This window comes from Myxocyprinus asiaticus, chromosome 31 (assembly GCF_019703515.2).
Source record: "Myxocyprinus asiaticus isolate MX2 ecotype Aquarium Trade chromosome 31, UBuf_Myxa_2, whole genome shotgun sequence".
Classification (NCBI taxonomy): domain Eukaryota; kingdom Metazoa; phylum Chordata; class Actinopteri; order Cypriniformes; family Catostomidae; genus Myxocyprinus; species Myxocyprinus asiaticus.
The window spans coordinates 32509818-32528330 of NC_059374.1; the positions used below are offsets into that span (position 1 = coordinate 32509818).

General features: G+C 37.2%; 1 protein-coding gene across 3 annotated transcripts in view; it reads left to right on the forward strand.

Annotated features, from left to right (window-relative positions):
• LOC127421922 (beta-1,3-glucosyltransferase-like) overlaps positions 1-18513 on the forward strand; it is a 114664-nt gene that overhangs the window by 68248 nt on the left and 27903 nt on the right. For all 3 annotated transcript variants that reach the window (XM_051665145.1, XM_051665146.1, XM_051665147.1), the window contains 2 exons: positions 13271-13347; positions 15772-15883. In XM_051665145.1, coding sequence (XP_051521105.1) covers positions 13271-13347; positions 15772-15883 — 189 coding nt within the window. The remainder of the gene's footprint in view (positions 1-13270; positions 13348-15771; positions 15884-18513) is intronic.

Genomic DNA, 18513 nt, shown 5'->3' on the forward strand with positions numbered 1-18513 from the left:
GTTCAGAGAAAAGATCTGACATAATTTGTTAGCAGATGCCACTTGCTTAGATATTTGTTGTTTAATGCAGTAAAATTCATACATTTTTAAGTGTCCCACTTTTCTTTCTTTTTTTGGCCACTGTACAAGTTAAAGGAACAAGTTTAGCTCAATTGAAAGAATTTGTGGCATAAATTTGATTACCATTAACATTGATTTAGACTTAAAATGCCATGTTACAGTGAGGCACTTACAATGGAATTGAATGGGGCCAATCCGTAAACGTTAAAATACTCACTGTATCAAAAGTATAGCCATAAGACATATACAGTATGTGTGTTAAGATAAATTTAGCATGATAAAATTGCTTATTAGCCATTTCTGTGTAATGTTATTTCTAATATTTCAACTTCGTTGCCATGACATAACCCTTAAATGATCATAAATATTACAATTTAAACAACAGCTCAAATAATACACAAGTTTTAACAGAAGAATTAATTTAGGTGCTTTTACAAAATTATAAGCTTCACATTTCTGCTTTTACGCCCTCTAAAAATTGGCACCATTCACCTCTATTTTTGCTTTTTCATAAGAAAAGGAGGAACGAGTCAAATAATTTTTTGTGGTAATCAACATTATGCCACATATGCTGTCAGTTGAACTTCCATTGAACCTGCAATATTCCTTTAAGAGATAAGATACAACTTTATCACTCCCTAAAAGCCTCACTCTGCTATCAAACCATTGGAGGAAAATCTCTCATAACTTGTGCACAAGGTCTCCCTCTGATCTTCTCAATGCTTAATGTGCATTTCCACAAGATGTCAGCACTAGTCTGAGAAATGAGGCAATAGCCTTGTATTGCCCATGCATAATTGCTCTCCATAGAGCAATTTTATTCTCTTTAGCTGGATTTGGACGTCTAACACCTATGTGCTACAAAAAAAATGCCCATATTTCACCACCTTAACACTACTTTGTCAGTCCCTGAACCCAGTCAACTCCTGGATTGTCAGTTTAAATTACAATTGATATTTATCACTCTTTGTGACCATTGTTGCTTCAGATGCCCTATGACATAGAGCCTATCTGACCACATAGTGCTCAAGAACATTGGTTGTTTCCTCATATTCAGCCCCCAGTGTACAGTTAGCAGTGACTGTGCTGTAAAGGATATGGGTATTTGTTCCACCACTGGAGGGCCAAAGAAGTGAACAGTGGGCGCACACAACATCGAGCAAATTCAAGAAACCCCAGACCTGCAGAGTCCATAGACACAGTTACTGAGATAATCATCCATCCACTCTTAAGTCCCAGAGAGGGCACAGAAGTGTATAAACTCAGTTTGGCTGCAACTGAACTGGTCCCTTAAAGGGGATATAGCCCAACATAGTAACATTGGCTGAACCTATGATGTAAGTTTGGGGCAAGACTACAGTGGTGTGAAAAAGTGTTTGCCCCCTTCCTGATTTCTTATTTTTTTGCATGTTTGTCACACTTAAATGTTTCAGATCATCAAACAAGTTTAAATATTAGTCAAAGATAACACAAGTAAACACAAAATGCAGTTTTTAAATGAAGGTTGTTATTATTAAGGGAAAACAAAATCCAAACCTACATGGCCCTGTGTGAAAAAGTTTTTGCCCCACCTGTTAAAACATAACTGTGGTTTATCACACCTGAGTTCAATTTCTCTAGCCACACCCAGGCCTGATTACTGCCACACCTGTTCTCAATCAAGAAATAACTTAAATAGGACCTGCCTGACCAAGTGAAGTAGACCAAAAGACCTTCAAAAGCTAGACATCATGCCGAGATCCAAAGAAATTCAGGAACAAATGAGAAAGAAAGTAATTGAGATCTATCAGTCTGGAAAAGGTTATAAAGCCATTTCTAAAGCTTTGGGACTCCAGAGAACCACAGTGAGAGCCATTATCCACAAATGGTGAAAACATAGAACAGTGGTGAACCTTCCCAGGAGTGGCCGGCCGACCAAAATTACCCCAAGAGCACAGCGACGACTCATCCAAGAGGTCACAAAAGACCCCACAACAACATCCAAAGAACTGCAGGCCTCACTTGCCTCAGTTAAGGTCAGTGTTCATGACTCCACCATAAGAAAGAGACTGGGCAAAAATGGCCTGCATGGCAGAGTTCCAAGACGAAAACCACTGCTGAGCAAAAAGAACATTAAGGCTCGTCTCATTTTTGCCAGAAAACATCTTGATGATCCCCAAGACTTTTGGGAAAATACTCTGTGGACTGACGAGACAAAAGTTGAACTTTTTGGAAGGTGTGTGTCCCATTAGATCTGGAATAAAAGTAACACCGCATTTCAGAAAAAGAACATCATACCAACAGTAAAATATGGTGGTGGTAGTGTGATGGTCTGGGGCTGTTTTGCTGCTTCAGGACCTGGAAGACTTGCTGTGATAAATGGAACCATTAATTCTGCTGTCTACCAAAAAATCCTGAAGGAGAATATCCGGCCATCTGTTCGTGACCTCAAGCTGAAGCGAACTTGGGTTCTGCAGCAGGACAATGATCCAAAACACACCAGCAAGTCCACCTCTGAATGGCTGAAGAAAAACAAAATGAAGACTTTGGAGTGGCCTAGTCAAAGTCCTGACCTGAATCCTATTGAGATGCTGTGGCATGACCTTAAAAAGGCAGTTCATGCTCAAAAACCCTCCAATGTGGCTGAATTACAACAATTCTGCAAAGATGAGTGGGTCAAAATTCCTCCACAGCGCTGTAAAAGACTCATTGCAAGTTATCGCAAACGCTTGATTGCAGTTGTTGCTGCTAAGGTTGGCCCAACCAGTTATTAGGTTTAGGGGGCAGTCACTTTTTCACACAGGGCCATGTAGGTTTGGATTTTGTTTTCCCTTAATAACAACAACCTTCATTTAAAAACTGCATTTTGTGTTTACTTGTGTTATCTTTGACTAATATTTAAACTTGTTTGATGATCTGAAACATTTAAGTGTGACAAACATGCAAAAAAATAAGAAATCAGGAAGGGGGCAAACACTTTTTCACACCACTGTATATGTTTACCCGACCAATGGAAGATGAGGGGAGTGTTTTGTAAACCTTTTTTAAAACTGATTATTTTTGCAATTCTGTTTTGTTACGCTAGTGGTACAGAAATTACCCACTTCACCTTTATAGGTAATGTTTGTAATGTTTTTGATTATTATGTTTCCGATTCCACAATACTTTCTGCTATCCCAGCTTTATGGGCCAATGACATGGTGCTAATTGTTTGTCCAGATCTATTAAGTTACTCAAAAATACATGAAAAATGTGATTTACACAAATCAATGACTTGAATACACCTCTACTATATGATGAAAATGTTTTCAGTTCAAAAGTAATTTAGATTTATATCTGGGGCTTAAATTAAAAAACTAAGAAACAAAAAAGCTTTAAAATATTGTTTTGAATGTTCTTTTTTTTATTATTTCTTAAAACAAATTCAGAAGAATTTTGTTTTAAAATGTTATTAATCTTTTTTTATTTTTCAGCAAAACTTTTGTCCACCAAACCAAAGTCAGGTGTTGTAGCCAACATGCATATAGCCATTTTGTTGTCATGTTACAAAACAAAGAAAGGCCCCTTTACACTCTCATGACTGTGTGTGAAGTTAAGAGTAGTTCATCAAAAAATGAAAATTCAGTCATTATTTACTGTGTTGTTAAAACCTTATATGACTTTCTGTTTCTTAACACAAAGGGAGAAATTGTGAAAAAATGTTGTGCTCATCTCCTGTGTGCATTCATGATAGGGCACGAGAGCAACAGTTTCGCGACAGTGTCAAGCGAAAACTTGTTTATCTAAAAACAGTTCCACCACAGCAATAGTGACAACAGAACACAACACAGCTGCACAGAAAACAGAATTTATTAAATATGTCTGAAGAGTTTGTAGTCGAAGAATTGATGCATTTCTATGCCCAGCCTTATCTTTTTGAACTGAGTACTCCGAAATCAAACTGAAACATAGAGGAGGCTACAGGCAGCCACAGTCACACTGTGTCCTAACCTGACGGCAAACATGATGTGATAAAAGGTATATTTTCTTAGGTAATCAGAGTAAAAAATTTTTTTTTTACATTTTTATAAAAAGGTACATTTTGTTCAGGTCAAATGGAGTAACCCTAAGAAAACTTCTTGATATTCGTGGCTTAACTTTTTTTGCTGCAAAGTTGATGCATGTATTTTAAACTCGATTTTTAAAAGTTTTCTGTAATTTCTGACAACGTGACTTCGCGGGCACATGCAAATGAAGGCTACGAGACTGCAAGTCCACATCAAGTGTGCCATTTGGTACAAGTCCATGGAGTTCGCAGAAAGCTCTCAGTATGCGTTTAGAAAATATTGAAAAGTAGTGCCTTCAATGAGCATTGATGTATTCTCAAGATATAACTATTAAAGTATGCCTCATAATTTATAGAAGCAGTGGAGTGAGTTCTGTAATTGCAAATTACGTGGAAAAAGACACCTGGGTAATTCATTATAGACAGCGAGGAGGCCTTTTTTTTTTTTTTTTTTTTTTTCTTAAATTTGCCTAATAAATTACACTGACACACAGACATGGTTAGATTCAACACTCTTTAGCAGGCCAATGTGATATATTATGTTTGCCCCAATCGCCATGGTAAGTAGGTGAATGGACAGAGAACATTAGCTAAGTCAACCTGACCTCACGATTGAAATGCATCCACATGATTTCTATTAGTTTCACCTGACATGGAGCTTTTTAAAATACAGTTTGGATGCAGCCTGTTGGATAGGAAATGCAGCTCATGTATATTTGTTGACATTATTCTTTGTTAAAAGATTAGTTTAATGGGATCATTGTCATTTTTCTGCTTAAAATTATTTGTTGCTGGGCACAATATCCCACATGTATTTGTTGTGTTAACAGTATTTTAAGCTATCAACCTAGTTTCCAAAGATGGTTTTATTACATCATCAGTTCATTTATAATGTTTTCGAAGGCATTTGTCCACACGAAGCCTGACATTTAAGCGCATTTGTATCTCTTTTAGATTAAAATACTATTTCATAAAAAAAAAAAAAAATGGCACAAAGGTAAATGTATACCAAGCCCATAATTGAGAAAGTGAACTTTTCCGGTGATGGTAAAAACCTCAATTTGTTTACCAGCAAGTTCTCCCAAAAATAAAAATTAAGTCAAGATTTACTCACCCTCATTTTTATACAAACACGTTAGATGTTTTTTCATACTCTGAACACAAAAGGAAATGTTAGGCAGAATTTTTGCCTCAGTCACCATTCACTTTGATTGCATCCTTTTTACATACAATGTAAGTGAATGGTGACTGAGGCTTACATTATGCGGCTGCCTAACATCTCATTTTGAAATGATGTTCAATTAATGTTCATTTATGGTTGAAATAAATCTTTAAAATGAACGTTTTATATATATATATATATATATATATATATATATATATATATATATATACACACACACACACAGGTGCATCTCAATAAATTAGAATGTCGTGGAAAAGTTCATTTATTTCAGTAATTCAACTCAAATTGTGAAACTCGTGTATTAAATAAATTCAGTGCACACAGACTGAAGTAGTTTAAGTCTTTGGTTCTTTTAATTGTGATGATTTTGGCTCACATTTAACAAAAACCCACCAATTCACTATCTCAAAAAATTAGAATACATCATAAGACCAATAAAAAAAAACAATTTTAGTGAATTGTTGGCCTTCTGGAAAGTATGTTCATTTACTGTATATGTACTCAATACTTGGTAGGGGCTCCTTTTGCTTTAATTACTGCCTCAATTCGGCGTGGCATGGAGGTGATCAGTTTGTGGCACTGTTGAGGTGGTATGGAAGCCCAGGTTTCTTTGACAGTGGCCTTCAGCTCATCTGCATTTTTTGGTCTCTTGTTTCTCATTTTCCTTTTGACAATACCCCATAGATTCTCTATGGGGTTCAGGTCTGGTGAGTTTGCTGGCCAGTCAAGCACACCAACACCATGGTCATTTAACCAACTTTTGGTGCTTTTGGCAGTGTGGGCAGGTGCCAAATCCTGCTGGAAAATGAAATCAGCATCTTTAAAAAGCTGGTCAGCAGAAGGAAGCATGAAGTGCTCCAAAATGTCTTGGTAAACGGGTGCAGTGACTTTGGTTTTCAAAAAACACAATGGACCAACACCAGCAAATGACATTGCACCCCAAATCATCACAGACTGTGGATACTTAACACTGGACTTCAAGCAACTTGGGCTATGAGCTTCTCCACCCTTCCTCCAGACTCTAGGACCTTGGTTTCCAAATGAAATTCAAAACTTGCTCTCATCTGAAAGGAGGACTTTGGACCACTGGGCAACAGTCCAGTTCTTCTTATCCTTAGCCCAGGTAAGACGCCTCTGACGTTGTCTGTGGTTCAGGAGTGGCTTAACAAGAGAAATACGACAACTGTAGCCAAATTCCTTGACACGTCTGTGTGTGGTGGCTCTTGATGCCTTGACCCCAGCCTCAGTCCATTCCTTGTGAAGTTCACCCAAATTCTTGAATCGATTTTGCTTGACAATCCTCATAAGGCTGCGGTTCTCTCGGTTGTGCATCTTTTTCTTCCACACTTTTTCCTTCTACTCAACTTTCTGTTAACATGCTTGGATACAGCACTCTGTGAACAGCCAGCTTCTTTGGCAATGAATGTTTGTGGCTTACCCTACTTGTGAAGGGTGTCAATGATTGTCTTCTGGACAACTGTCAGATCAGCAGTCTTCCCCATGATTGTGTAGCCTAGTGAACCAAACTGAGAGACCATTTTGAAGGCTCAGGAAACATTTGCAGGTGTTTTGAGTTGATTAGCTGATTGGCATGTCACCATATTCTAATTTTTTGAGATAGTGAATTGGTGGGTTTTTGTTAAATGTGAGCCAAAATCATCACAATTAAAAGAACCAAAGACTTAAACTACTTCAGTCTGTGTGCATTGAATTTATTTAATACACGAGTTTCACGATTTGAGTTGAATTACTGAAATAAATGAACTTTTCCACGACATTCTAATTTATTGAGATGCACCTGTATGTGTGTATATATATATATATTAGCGCTTCTCTAGACACTCAAAGTGATTTACATAGTATAGGGCAGGGGTACTCAATTAAAGTTCCAAGAGGTCCGGTCTCTTCATTTCCTCCCCAGCAAAGGTCTGGATAATAGTACGTAGCTTACTTTATGTTATATGGCTATGAAATTCTAAAATATATATATATATATATATATTAATAGTTTTTATAACTTGCCACGTTGGCAGCAATAGTACTTTGTAAAAAACTAAATAAAAATAAAATTCTAAACAGTCAAAATAGTCTCTTCAAAACTGGGCAGGGATGAGGACATTGGGTGCCCAGAGACAGCCAAAGTAGTGAGGTCTGAGGGATCTTCTACCAAAAGTTTAAAATATTTAATCAAGACTTCATCAGTCGAGGGAACTTGGATATGAATATTAAAAGATTATATCAGCAGTTTGTTTTTAAGCTAAATGACAGCAGTCCAGTTTTTGTGCTTAAATATTTTTACATTCATAATATATATGTATGGGACATAGGAGGTCTTTGAACGGATAAAAATAGGAGTGTCCCTTGAGAGGAAAATGTATAAATATGTAAAAGTCTGAATGGACCATTTTAATGTTGGCCTTGAAGTGAGAATCTACTAAGTTACAAACAAACAATTTACATAACAACAGTAAAGCATTAAAATACTGTTTGTTTATTAAAATATAAATAGGCTTTCCTTGCCACCCATGCCATGATGACATCTGTGCTTAATTTACACAAAATTAGAACAAAAATCGGTTTGATTATTATGAAAGGCATAACATGCTGATTAATCATGCTAAATTTAGACGGAAAAAAAACATTATTGTCTATAGGCGGCATGTTAAATTGTCCTGACACAAAACTGGCTTAGCTGACCTGTCTGAATCACACATAAGACAGATGAAGATAGTTTCACTTTGCTTCATTTTTGTTTTCTGCAGTGTGTTTAAGCGAAATATGTCAGTATCTGTAGTGGTGTCTCCACTACTGTTCTTAAAAATAACCACGCCTGCAACTACGTACAGTGAATCAGGCTTTATGCGGGGTCTCTACAGCAGGGAGAGTGGCAACGCACAGAGCGCAGGAATAAAAGCGTGTTCAGCGCAAGGGAATAAGCGTGTAGCGCTGGACACGCCAGCGCCACGCATGTATAAACATATGCTTACACAATCACTTAGCCAGGTGTCATATAACTAAAACAAAGGTTTAGATCTCGGTCCGGACTGAATTGTTCTTTGGTCCGGATCTGGACCGGAGTCCGCCTATTGAGTACCCCTGGCAGGGGTGGACTGGGACTAAAAAGTGGCCCTGTACTTTCTGGCCCAGAGCGGCCTACCAAACCCATCCCGCAACACACCACACCACACCATAACACACTGGCTCATTGATTTCATTTTCCAGCTCAATTTAAAATGTTTGTGTTCAAAAAATGAAATTTCTATTGATTGCTAGTCATGACAACGGGCCCCACAGTGCAAAAATTGTCATAATTTTAAAACATATAAAACCATTGTAAATGTGATGAGTGGATTTTTTATAGAAAGCACTAAAATAAGCGCTTTATAGCTCAGACAGATAACATGTCCGGAAACATTTTTTCCCAACATACAGATGTTAGGTTAAAATGTACATGAAAGTACAAGGGAAAGTGTGTATTTTAGGTGCTGTGACAAGTCAGCATTTCTTCAAAGTTTTTAAAGAACTTAATCACCTTTCAGTTTTTTTCGAGAAGTGCAAATAAACTATTGTCTTAGTTAATATGAGGTTGTGGAAACAAGTATAATAATATATTATGTATGTATATATAGTTATACAAGATCATAAAATGTTCTTAGATAGTAGTTAGATGAAGAAAGTGTCACACAGCAGGACATTGATGACAGTGCTTAAAATCTCACTTCAATTACCCACATAACAATGTGTACATTTTTATTAAAAAATAAATAAATGAAAACAAAGTTGGCCAGAATATGTACATGTATACATTTAAACAAATATAAATAGAAACCAAAAAACATACCTCTTAAAGTGTAGATCTTTGCAGATTAATTGCTCATATTTTCCCTCTATGTGAGTTTTTTGCATCTTTTATATCTGCAGTGTTTTAATTCCTTCCCCAGATTATTCTTGAGAAAAAGTGAAAAGCCCTGTGCTTTGACAAGTGCTGTTTCTGCTATCCTTTAAACAAAGTAAGCCTCAAAGGCTCAAATAGCCACAAATTAATATTTTTCATGACTTATTTTATGCATTTTTTTTGATCGTGAGCATTATTCAGCTCCCACTAATGCTTTGTGATATGATTAAATTATGCAAATGACTATGTACTGCTCATAGCTGTACTGTTTGTCGATTTTATTTATGCTGTTGATATTGTATTTGTTGTAACTTGCCATTATTTGTCATTTTGTAATTATTCAGAGCTCATCTTATTCTTAAAGATACACTGTAATTTTTTTTATTTTTGTTAAAAAAATAACAAAATGTTATTAATGAGAGAGTGCAACAAAAATCCATCTTCCAAACCATCTTTACCCAAATACACTTTGATAAACCTATAATAATCATTTATATTTTAGAGCTGTTGGGATGGATTTTACGGGAAATTGCATACATACGTCATTCTCTAGAAAATAAGATCCGGCTACTGTAGCGCATGTGTGGGAGTAGCTGAAGCTGAAAGTTTGTTGTCACAACAAACGAGAAAAATTTACCATGGATTATTCAAAACGGCAAACCTCCGGGGAATCACCGGTTGTAAAAACAAAGAACCCCTGAACAGAGCAGTGTACAAAGCAAAAAGGGAAAGTGACAGAGTCCATAATAAAACCCTAATCAACTTCGGCTTGGCTTTTCAGTGGTGGCGACAACTCCGGGATCTGAAAGGATTTAAAAGCGACCCAGAGATGGCTTTTTCCTTACTCAACAGGTACGATATTTTATTGATATGGTTTATCAATTATTATTACACACGTCTGTGTGTATGTGATGAAATACAATAATTATACTGTAATTGGTGCAGAACATTTCACTTGCTAGCACACATGTGCATTTGTCTTTATAATGGCAGTAATTTATATAAATAAATCCTGTAGTCCTAGGTTTGCCAAGGACATGTGAGTCTTGAAATGATGTTGACCACTGGTTGGTTACAGTGACAATCTATAAATTAGTTACTACTGTGGTCTGTTTGGCCAGAATATCCTCCTGCCCCTGACCCCTGGTATAGGGGGACTCTACTCAACCACCACCTGATAATTAAAAGATAATAAGGGACAAACTGTTAGGGTCTTTCTTATATGTTGGCTTTGTTACTTTATGTACTGTCTCTCCCTACGACATACAGTTGGAAAGACAGATCAAACACCTAAGATTAGAATGGCGTACACTTACTAATTTCACGCCACTGTTGCCATGTGATTGAGAGTGACTTTTTGTTTTCCCGAGAGGTATAATAAGGTAGCAAGGTCTCGCTGACCCCCATCTTCATCATCCTCACCCTAAATTACGCTGTAATCACAATCCATTTCTCATGCTCTTTTCACATCCTCATGTGTTGGATAAAGACACAAAATGAGTGTTACAAAGTCCTCGGATCTATATTTAGTCATCCTTTTCTCTTTGGGCTTAGGCAGGGTTCCCGCAGATCCTTAAAGTCTTAAAATGTCTTCAGTTCTCCAAAATGTAAGGTCTTAAAAAGTTTTAAATATCTTAAATGATACAACAAAATCTTAATTTTTATTTAAAGAGGTCTAAAATTTGATAGCAGAAAGACAGTAATCGTGATATTACCTAATGTGATTATCAAACTTCAAAAGAATATGATTTAATTAAATAAATGTATGCGCTGCGTCCCTCAGAGTGAAAACATGGAACTGTTGTATTTTCTCCAAGCACGTGGGGGCTTGTGAGTGATTTCAGCTGTTGCAGATCATTTCACAATCATTAAGCCAAATCTGAAATTTATGACAAGCCATCACTAAAGATCAACTGTTGATGATGATATAGTGTTGATGAAATATGACAGTGTTTATGTGACGAGGAGGAGGGCATCAGATGATCAGCAGGAGAGCGAGATAAAGGGGAGCCGGAGACGGCAGTTTGAGAGAGAGAGAGATACGCACGCGGCCGCGCTGCATGTGTGTGTGTTTGTTTATGTTTATGTGCCTGGGAGGGAGGAGGGATGTGCTGTCTTGGAGTCCTCACCACTGCCATCCTCCAGGGGAGCAGCCACGGCCATCTGCCTGGGGATGGAGGGGTCGCTTCCGGTCGCCAGAGGGCGGAGGAGCGGTTGAGGATCGGGTGACAGCGTGTCTGGGAACTGGCAAGCAAGTTTTCTCTCTCTCTCTCTCCTCTCTCTCTCTCCCTGTGTGTCTCCCGCTCGCCTTTTGCCTCTCCCCACGCCTCTCCTTGTCTCTCCCCTAGGTTCCCAGGAGGCGAGGTGGACAACCGGCTGACAGAACGGCCGGAAGCTCTGAATTGGGCCTTGAGGGTGTATGGCCGGCGCTGAATCAGCCAGTTTGAGAGAGTGAGAGAGATGCATGCGGCCGCACTGCATGTGTGTGTGTGTGTTTTATGTTGAGTTTGATATTAAAATTTACGTTGACTGTTCAGCCGGTTCCCTTCTCCTCCTTGCCCGACCTTTATCTGTTACAGTTTTAATTGTTTTTTGTAAAACGTAGATTATTGTAGGAGTGCACAGAATTATCCAAGATGACGATGAGCCTGCTTACAGAAGGAATGTGGTAGCAGTGGAGTCATTCAGGTTCCTGGGCACTACCATTTCACAGGACCTAAAGTGGGAGACCCACATTGACTCCATTGTGAAAAAGGCCCAGCAGAGATTGTACTTCCTTCGCCAGCTGAGGAAGTTCAACCTGCCACAGGTGCTGCTGATACAGTTCTACTCAGCAGTTATTGAATCTGTCCTCTGCACTTCTATAACTGTCTGGTTTGGATCAGCTACCAAGTCAGACATCAGAAGACTTCAAAGTATAGTCCGGACTGCTGAACGTACTATTGGTTCTCACCTTCCCACCCTCCAAGAACTGTACACCTCCAGAGTGAGGAAAAAGGCAGGAAAAATCGCTTTGGACCCTATTCACCCAGCACACAATCTTTTTGAACTGTTGCCCTCTGATCGGCGCTACAGAGCACTGAGCACCAGAACAGTCAGGCATGTTTATATATATATATATATATATGTGTTTATATATAAATTTCAAATGTTTGTATGTATATGTTGTATATGTATATTTTTTGTATTCTCATTGCACTGGAAGCTTCTGTTACCATGACAAATTCCTTGTGTGTGTAAGCATACTTGGCAATAAAGCTCATTCTGATTCTTATGATTCGTCTATGTGTCAAATTTAGACCTATCATTCAAGTCAAAAGTGTTTTCAATGCAATTTTATTTTATTTTATTTTTAATCCTCTGAAATAGTATACAATGGCTTTCCAATGATCAAAATACACAAATACAATTTATTAAATGTTCCTTTTTCTCAAACTAAAATATGCAAAAAAAGATACATTTAAGTTGCACTTAATAGACTTAAGGATGTTTCAAAGCTGTCGTTAATTTACGAATGTTTTTATGTACCTACTCAAATAAAGATGCTTTTGTAGTGCTTTTAGGAGTTATTAATTGAAATATGAGTTAATTCTGTGTCTGAGGTGAAGATGAACAAGCAATTTTATGTAACAGCGCCTCATTATTTTCACTTGTTTCTTTGGGATATTGATCCCGCTGTGGGAGTTTATGACTCACGTAATAATACAGCAGCAAAAATGTCTGCAGTAAATTGAAAATGGTCATCAGTATCACGTTAATCTAAGCTGAAGACGTTAGATCAATATTGTTACAACTGTATATTACATTTGTATAAAACATTTTGCTGGAGCGGACTGCCAATGTTTGGCAACTACATAAGAAACTTAATCCATATCAGAATTCACTGGAAATGTTTAGTGTTTTGGGGAGAAAAAACTGGTCTGGTTCTGTTTAAACTGATATAGCTCTCTCCTTGAAGTCCATCCAGTGTTCTGGCTGTTGCTCTGAAAGAAAACCGCTGTCTTAATTCCTACAGATGCATTTGATAGCTGTGAGAGTTCTCGTGGTATCTTCCCATATTTTCTTCATCTGACAGTAGCTGTAATGGAGTGTTTGTCTCTTTCAGAGTCCCCCTGTAATCCACCTCCTGCACACACTGTCAGACAATGGAGGAGATTGGAGCATTCTCCCGCTATTGCCCTAGTAAGTGCTGTAACTGACATTATAAACACTCAGCAGGGTGAAATCACAGTGTTAAAGGTTATAATGAGAATTGCATTGATTATTGCTTAATTTTGCCAGAGGTAACTTATACTTAGTATAAAAACTATAGATGCTGTTCACATTAAGTTTAAATACTAGAAATACATTTTGCATCTTAATACTAACATACGATATTTGCATTTTGTGTAATTACATACTGTATACAATAGTATATAATGCGTACACTGAAGAGCCAAAACATTATGACCACCTGCCGTTAGATGCTGTTTGTCCTCCACGTGCCGTCAAAACAGCGCCAATCTACTGAAGCATGGACTATACAAGACCCATGAATGTGTCCTGTGGTATATGTTACCAAGACATTACCACTTCCATCAGGGAATACTATTGCCATGAAGGGGTTTACCTGGTCTGCAACGATGTTTAGGTAGGTGGCACGTGTCAAATTAATGTCCACATGAATGGCGTACCCAGGGTTTCCCAGCAGAACATTGCCTAGAGCATCACACTCCCTCCACCAGCTTGTCGTCTTCCCACAGTGCATTCTGGTGCCATCACTTCACCAGGTAAACATTGCACACGTACATGGCCATCCATGTGATGTAAAAGAAAACAGGACTCATCGGACAGGCAACCTTCTTCCACTGCTCCAAGGTCCAGTTCCAATGCTCGTGTGCCCATTATAGGTGCTTTCGACGGTGGATGGGTCATCATGGCCACTCTGACCGGTCTGCGGCTACACAGCCCCATACACAACAGGGTGCGATGCACTGTGTGTTGTGACACATTCTTCCCGTAACCAGCATTAAAATTTTCTGTGACTTGTGCCACAGTATATCTTCTGTCGGTTCGGACCAGATGGGATAGCCTTTGTTTCCCTCTCCTCGGACCACTGTCAGTAGGTACTCATCACTGCTGACTGGAAGCACCCCACAAGCCTTGCCGTTTCAGAGATGTTCTGACCCAGTCGTCTGGCCATAACAAACTGGCCCTTGTCAGAGTTGCTCAGGTCTTTACTCCTGCATTCAACACGTTGACTACGAGAACTGATTGTTCGCTTACCATCTAATCTACCCAGATGTTGACATGTGGCCTTATTAGGAGATGATCAACGTTATTCAATTCACCTGTGATTGACCATTATGTTTTGGCTCATTTGTGTATAAATATATAGCAATTACATGTTTATAACAGTTTAATAACATATATATATATACACACACACACACACACACACACACACACTACCGGTCAAAAGTTTTGAAACACTTGACCGAAATGTTTCTCATGATCTTAAAAATCTTTTGATTTGAAGGTGTATGCTTAAATGTTTGAAATTAGTTTTGTAGACAAAAATATAATTGTGCCACCGTATTAATTTATTTCATTATAAATCTAAAATGTAATAAAAAAACATTTTTTTTTTTTTTTTTTTTTTAAATGTATAACTTGGGCCAAATAATAAAGAAAAGCAGCCAATAAGTGCCCAACATAGATGCAACTCCTTCAGTACTGTTTAAGAGTACATTTCTGCAAATTGTAGGCAAAGGGTGACTATGAAGATGCTAAAATATAAAACAGTTTTGATTTATTTTGGATTTTGTTTAGTCACAACATAATTCCCATAGTTCCATTTGTGTTATTCCATAGTTTTGATGACTTTACTATTATTCTAAAATGTGAAGAAAAAAAAATTATAATAAAGAATGAGTAAGTGTTTCAAAACTTTTGACCGGTAGTGTGTGTGTGTGTGTGTGATATATATATATATATGTATATATATATATATATATATATATATATATATATATATTAGTTCTTTAGGCCCATAATATTACTATATTTTACATGTATTATATTTATATTGTATTATTTTATTTTGGATTCTAATAGCATTTCTATATAGTGAAATATATATTCTGCACAATTTCTAGGTTACTACTCAAATAAACAAAATTTTTAACATTAACCATGTTAACTCCTTTGTACAAAAAAATCTGATTTCCATTTGTCAATTGAAGCACACAAAATGCTATTTGGAACATTTTCAAATCATGCTGGAATAACATGGATCTGCACAAACTTGTGGAGTCCATGCCTGCTCGAGTGCATGCTGTCATTAAAACAAAAGGGGACATAACAAATACTGAAATATTCTGAAATCATGTTATTTATTCAAGACATCTTTTCTTTCAAATCGGTATGCTAAAAATATAATTTGTAATTAAACAAAATAATAAAAGCTGTATACCGTAGAAGCATTTTCACAAGTGGACAAAGACTTTTGGATCTGACTGTATTTTTTCTAAATAAAATAATGTCAGTGATATGTTTTTGTTAAATGGATTGAAGTTTTTTTACTTCTTCAAAATTGCTGATAAGACACACTGTCCTTTTCTTTAGCTTGTCATCCCAGTTTGGGAAGAACTCTTCGTGGATCATGTTTTTGGAGGAGGACACCAGGGTGAAACTTCAAAAACTTCATCAAGTCCTCAGAACAATTGACTGCAGGAAAGTAAGAACCTTTCATGTGCAATCACTGTTTGTAAAATCCATCCAGGCTTTTCCTTTGGCTGCACTGTTTCCAAAGAATGCACGTCTCTGTAATTATGCTGCCTTGTCTTCGATCAAATTACACAAGACATTCACTTGATGTTCTTGTCGCCAACATTTGTGCGGATAGACTGGTGTGACCCAGTGCTGTCTTTATTAATATTCCATAATGCCATTTTATCAAGACGTCTTATCCAGTTACAGTTGCCATTCAGTTTAAGTTACAGTCATTTTGATACAACGTGTACGACACATTTCATGTCATTAAAATACCACATGCCAAAATCTTTTCAATTGGCCAGTGTGTTACCTGCTTTCATGAGGCTGTTTTTTGGTCTTTTTTCCAATTGATGTCAATGTGAATTATGTTAAATGTTAAACCCAAGGGTGTTAGCATTTTATGTTGACAGTTGTTCTGAGAAATTGATTTGCGGTCTGGCATTACTCTTCTCATGGAACTGTGAAATGATTTGTCCTGATCAATAAACTCAGTGGATGCTCCATGCACAAAATTTTACTCTGATTGAACAAGGTACAATCTAAGGGGCCGTTCACAATGAACATGGATCTGTTCTGTTTTGTAATTGTTTTTCTGTGTAAAAATGCTATAGACAATTTTTTTCAGCATCTTGCGTAGTAGCTGGCATGTCAAGTTAAAAGAACTGTGTCTTGGGACTCCTGCATTGTGTTCCATTCGTTGAGCTTTAGCATCATACTTGCAATCCTGCTGTTGTACTATGGCTGTGATTAGATGACCACTCTAAAATTCTTCAACCTAGTTAAGTATCTATAGCTATCTCTTTCTCTTTCTAATAGTCATATCACAATTGCAATATTTTTCAAAATGATTGAAATTAGATTTTCTGTTGTTTAACCCTAGTCTGTCATGTAAAATGTACAAGCGACTCATCACAGGTGTCCACTTTTCATTTTATGCATTTACTTTATTTAAATGCCATGGTATTGGCACACAACGCTGTGTAATATTTTTTCTTCAAGAAATGAATTAAAGTATTTGCTTATACCTATGGCAATAGTCGTAATTTTATTTAGGAAAATAATACAGTTAGTAATGTAAGGATAACAATCTGAGCTAGCAAGATCTTGCTTAGATCACTTGCACTTGTTAGTCCAATAAAAACCAAGACATTGTTTTGGCTTGACAAAACACCAGAAATTCTAACTATAACTCCTCCTAGAGCTTTTAAACTATATCCACCAAACTTGGTACATACCTTCAGACTGTTCTGAAATAATAAGCTTTAACTTTTCTAACTGATCGGCCTTACAGTGTTCACACAGCGGACAATAAAATATCTGAAAAATCCCATAAATGTACATTGGCAGAATGTTCAAACAGGCCAACAGAATGCTTGTTAATTCAAACTCCAACTGCAAAAATTAAAATGAAAACAAACCCACAAAAGGCCTTTAAACAAAGTCTTTCTAGCAAGTCAGTCCATTGTCGGCCATCTTTGGAACGCTCTCGGGAGGCTATTTCCAGTCATGCCAGTGCAGCTCCTATCTACTTGAATGGAGAAAGACCGAAAAATCTCAAAAACGGTCGGTCAAGATTACGATCAAAGAGCATATTTCAAATCAGCAATAAAATCTGACAATACTGGAATCAGAAACTGTGATACTTTACCTTATATTACTAAAAAAACACAAATTTGTATAACTAATGCGCATGCGTGTTCTAGAGTTGATTGACAGGTGATGTCTGTGTCTAAAAGGTGATTGGCTCTTTTAACTGTAAGGCAGCACTTCCTTTCTACATCCGTTGACCGTTGGGTGCTCAGAGCTCCTTGGTTGAGCGTTCCAATATCTCCCATTCATTTTAATAGAAGTGGGCCATCTCTGCTGAAAAATTTCTGCTTTAATCTGCTTTTAAGGTGCTGTAAGTGATTTCAGCCGTTCTACTTCCACGAGATTTAGCCGGTGGATTAGCCACGCCCCCTCTTTCTAAAACCCCAAACTCCAAAGATACCAAAATGAGTTTTATTGAGAACTGAAACAGTTGTTAAAAACAACAGTAGTAAAACAGCACTCTCAACTGACAACTGTTAAGAACAACATGGCTTAAAAATGCATTATGCCTCAATAATTTGCTGCAACTACAATACTATGAGAATGTGCAAAATTATTGACAGATCAAAAGCATCATTGTCCGTGTACCACGGACACATTCTAGTGTCTAGAGCTGTCACAGAGACCGGTGAGATATCTCAGGGCACTTATTTCATTAATATTTTTAGATGAGTAAGAACATTTTTGCATATCTTTCCATAACAAAATCACTTACAGCACCTTTAAGTTTCTCTCTCTCTCTCTCTCTCTCTATTCTGTCTAAAAATCTAATAAGATAGCTACTGTGGCTGGTGGTTTGTTTTACTGTAATGTCTGTGTAACCATCGAACTTCAAAGTTTAAAAGCTAGTTTAAATTTTCAGACAAGGCTTTGTCAATCCAACATAAAATTTTGTATTGATTAACTTTACCTATTTAGTTTAATTTTGTACAGTAAAATAGTAGTTCAGTGTGTATGTATACTGGCAGCCAAAAGTTTGGAATAATGTACAGATTTTGCTGT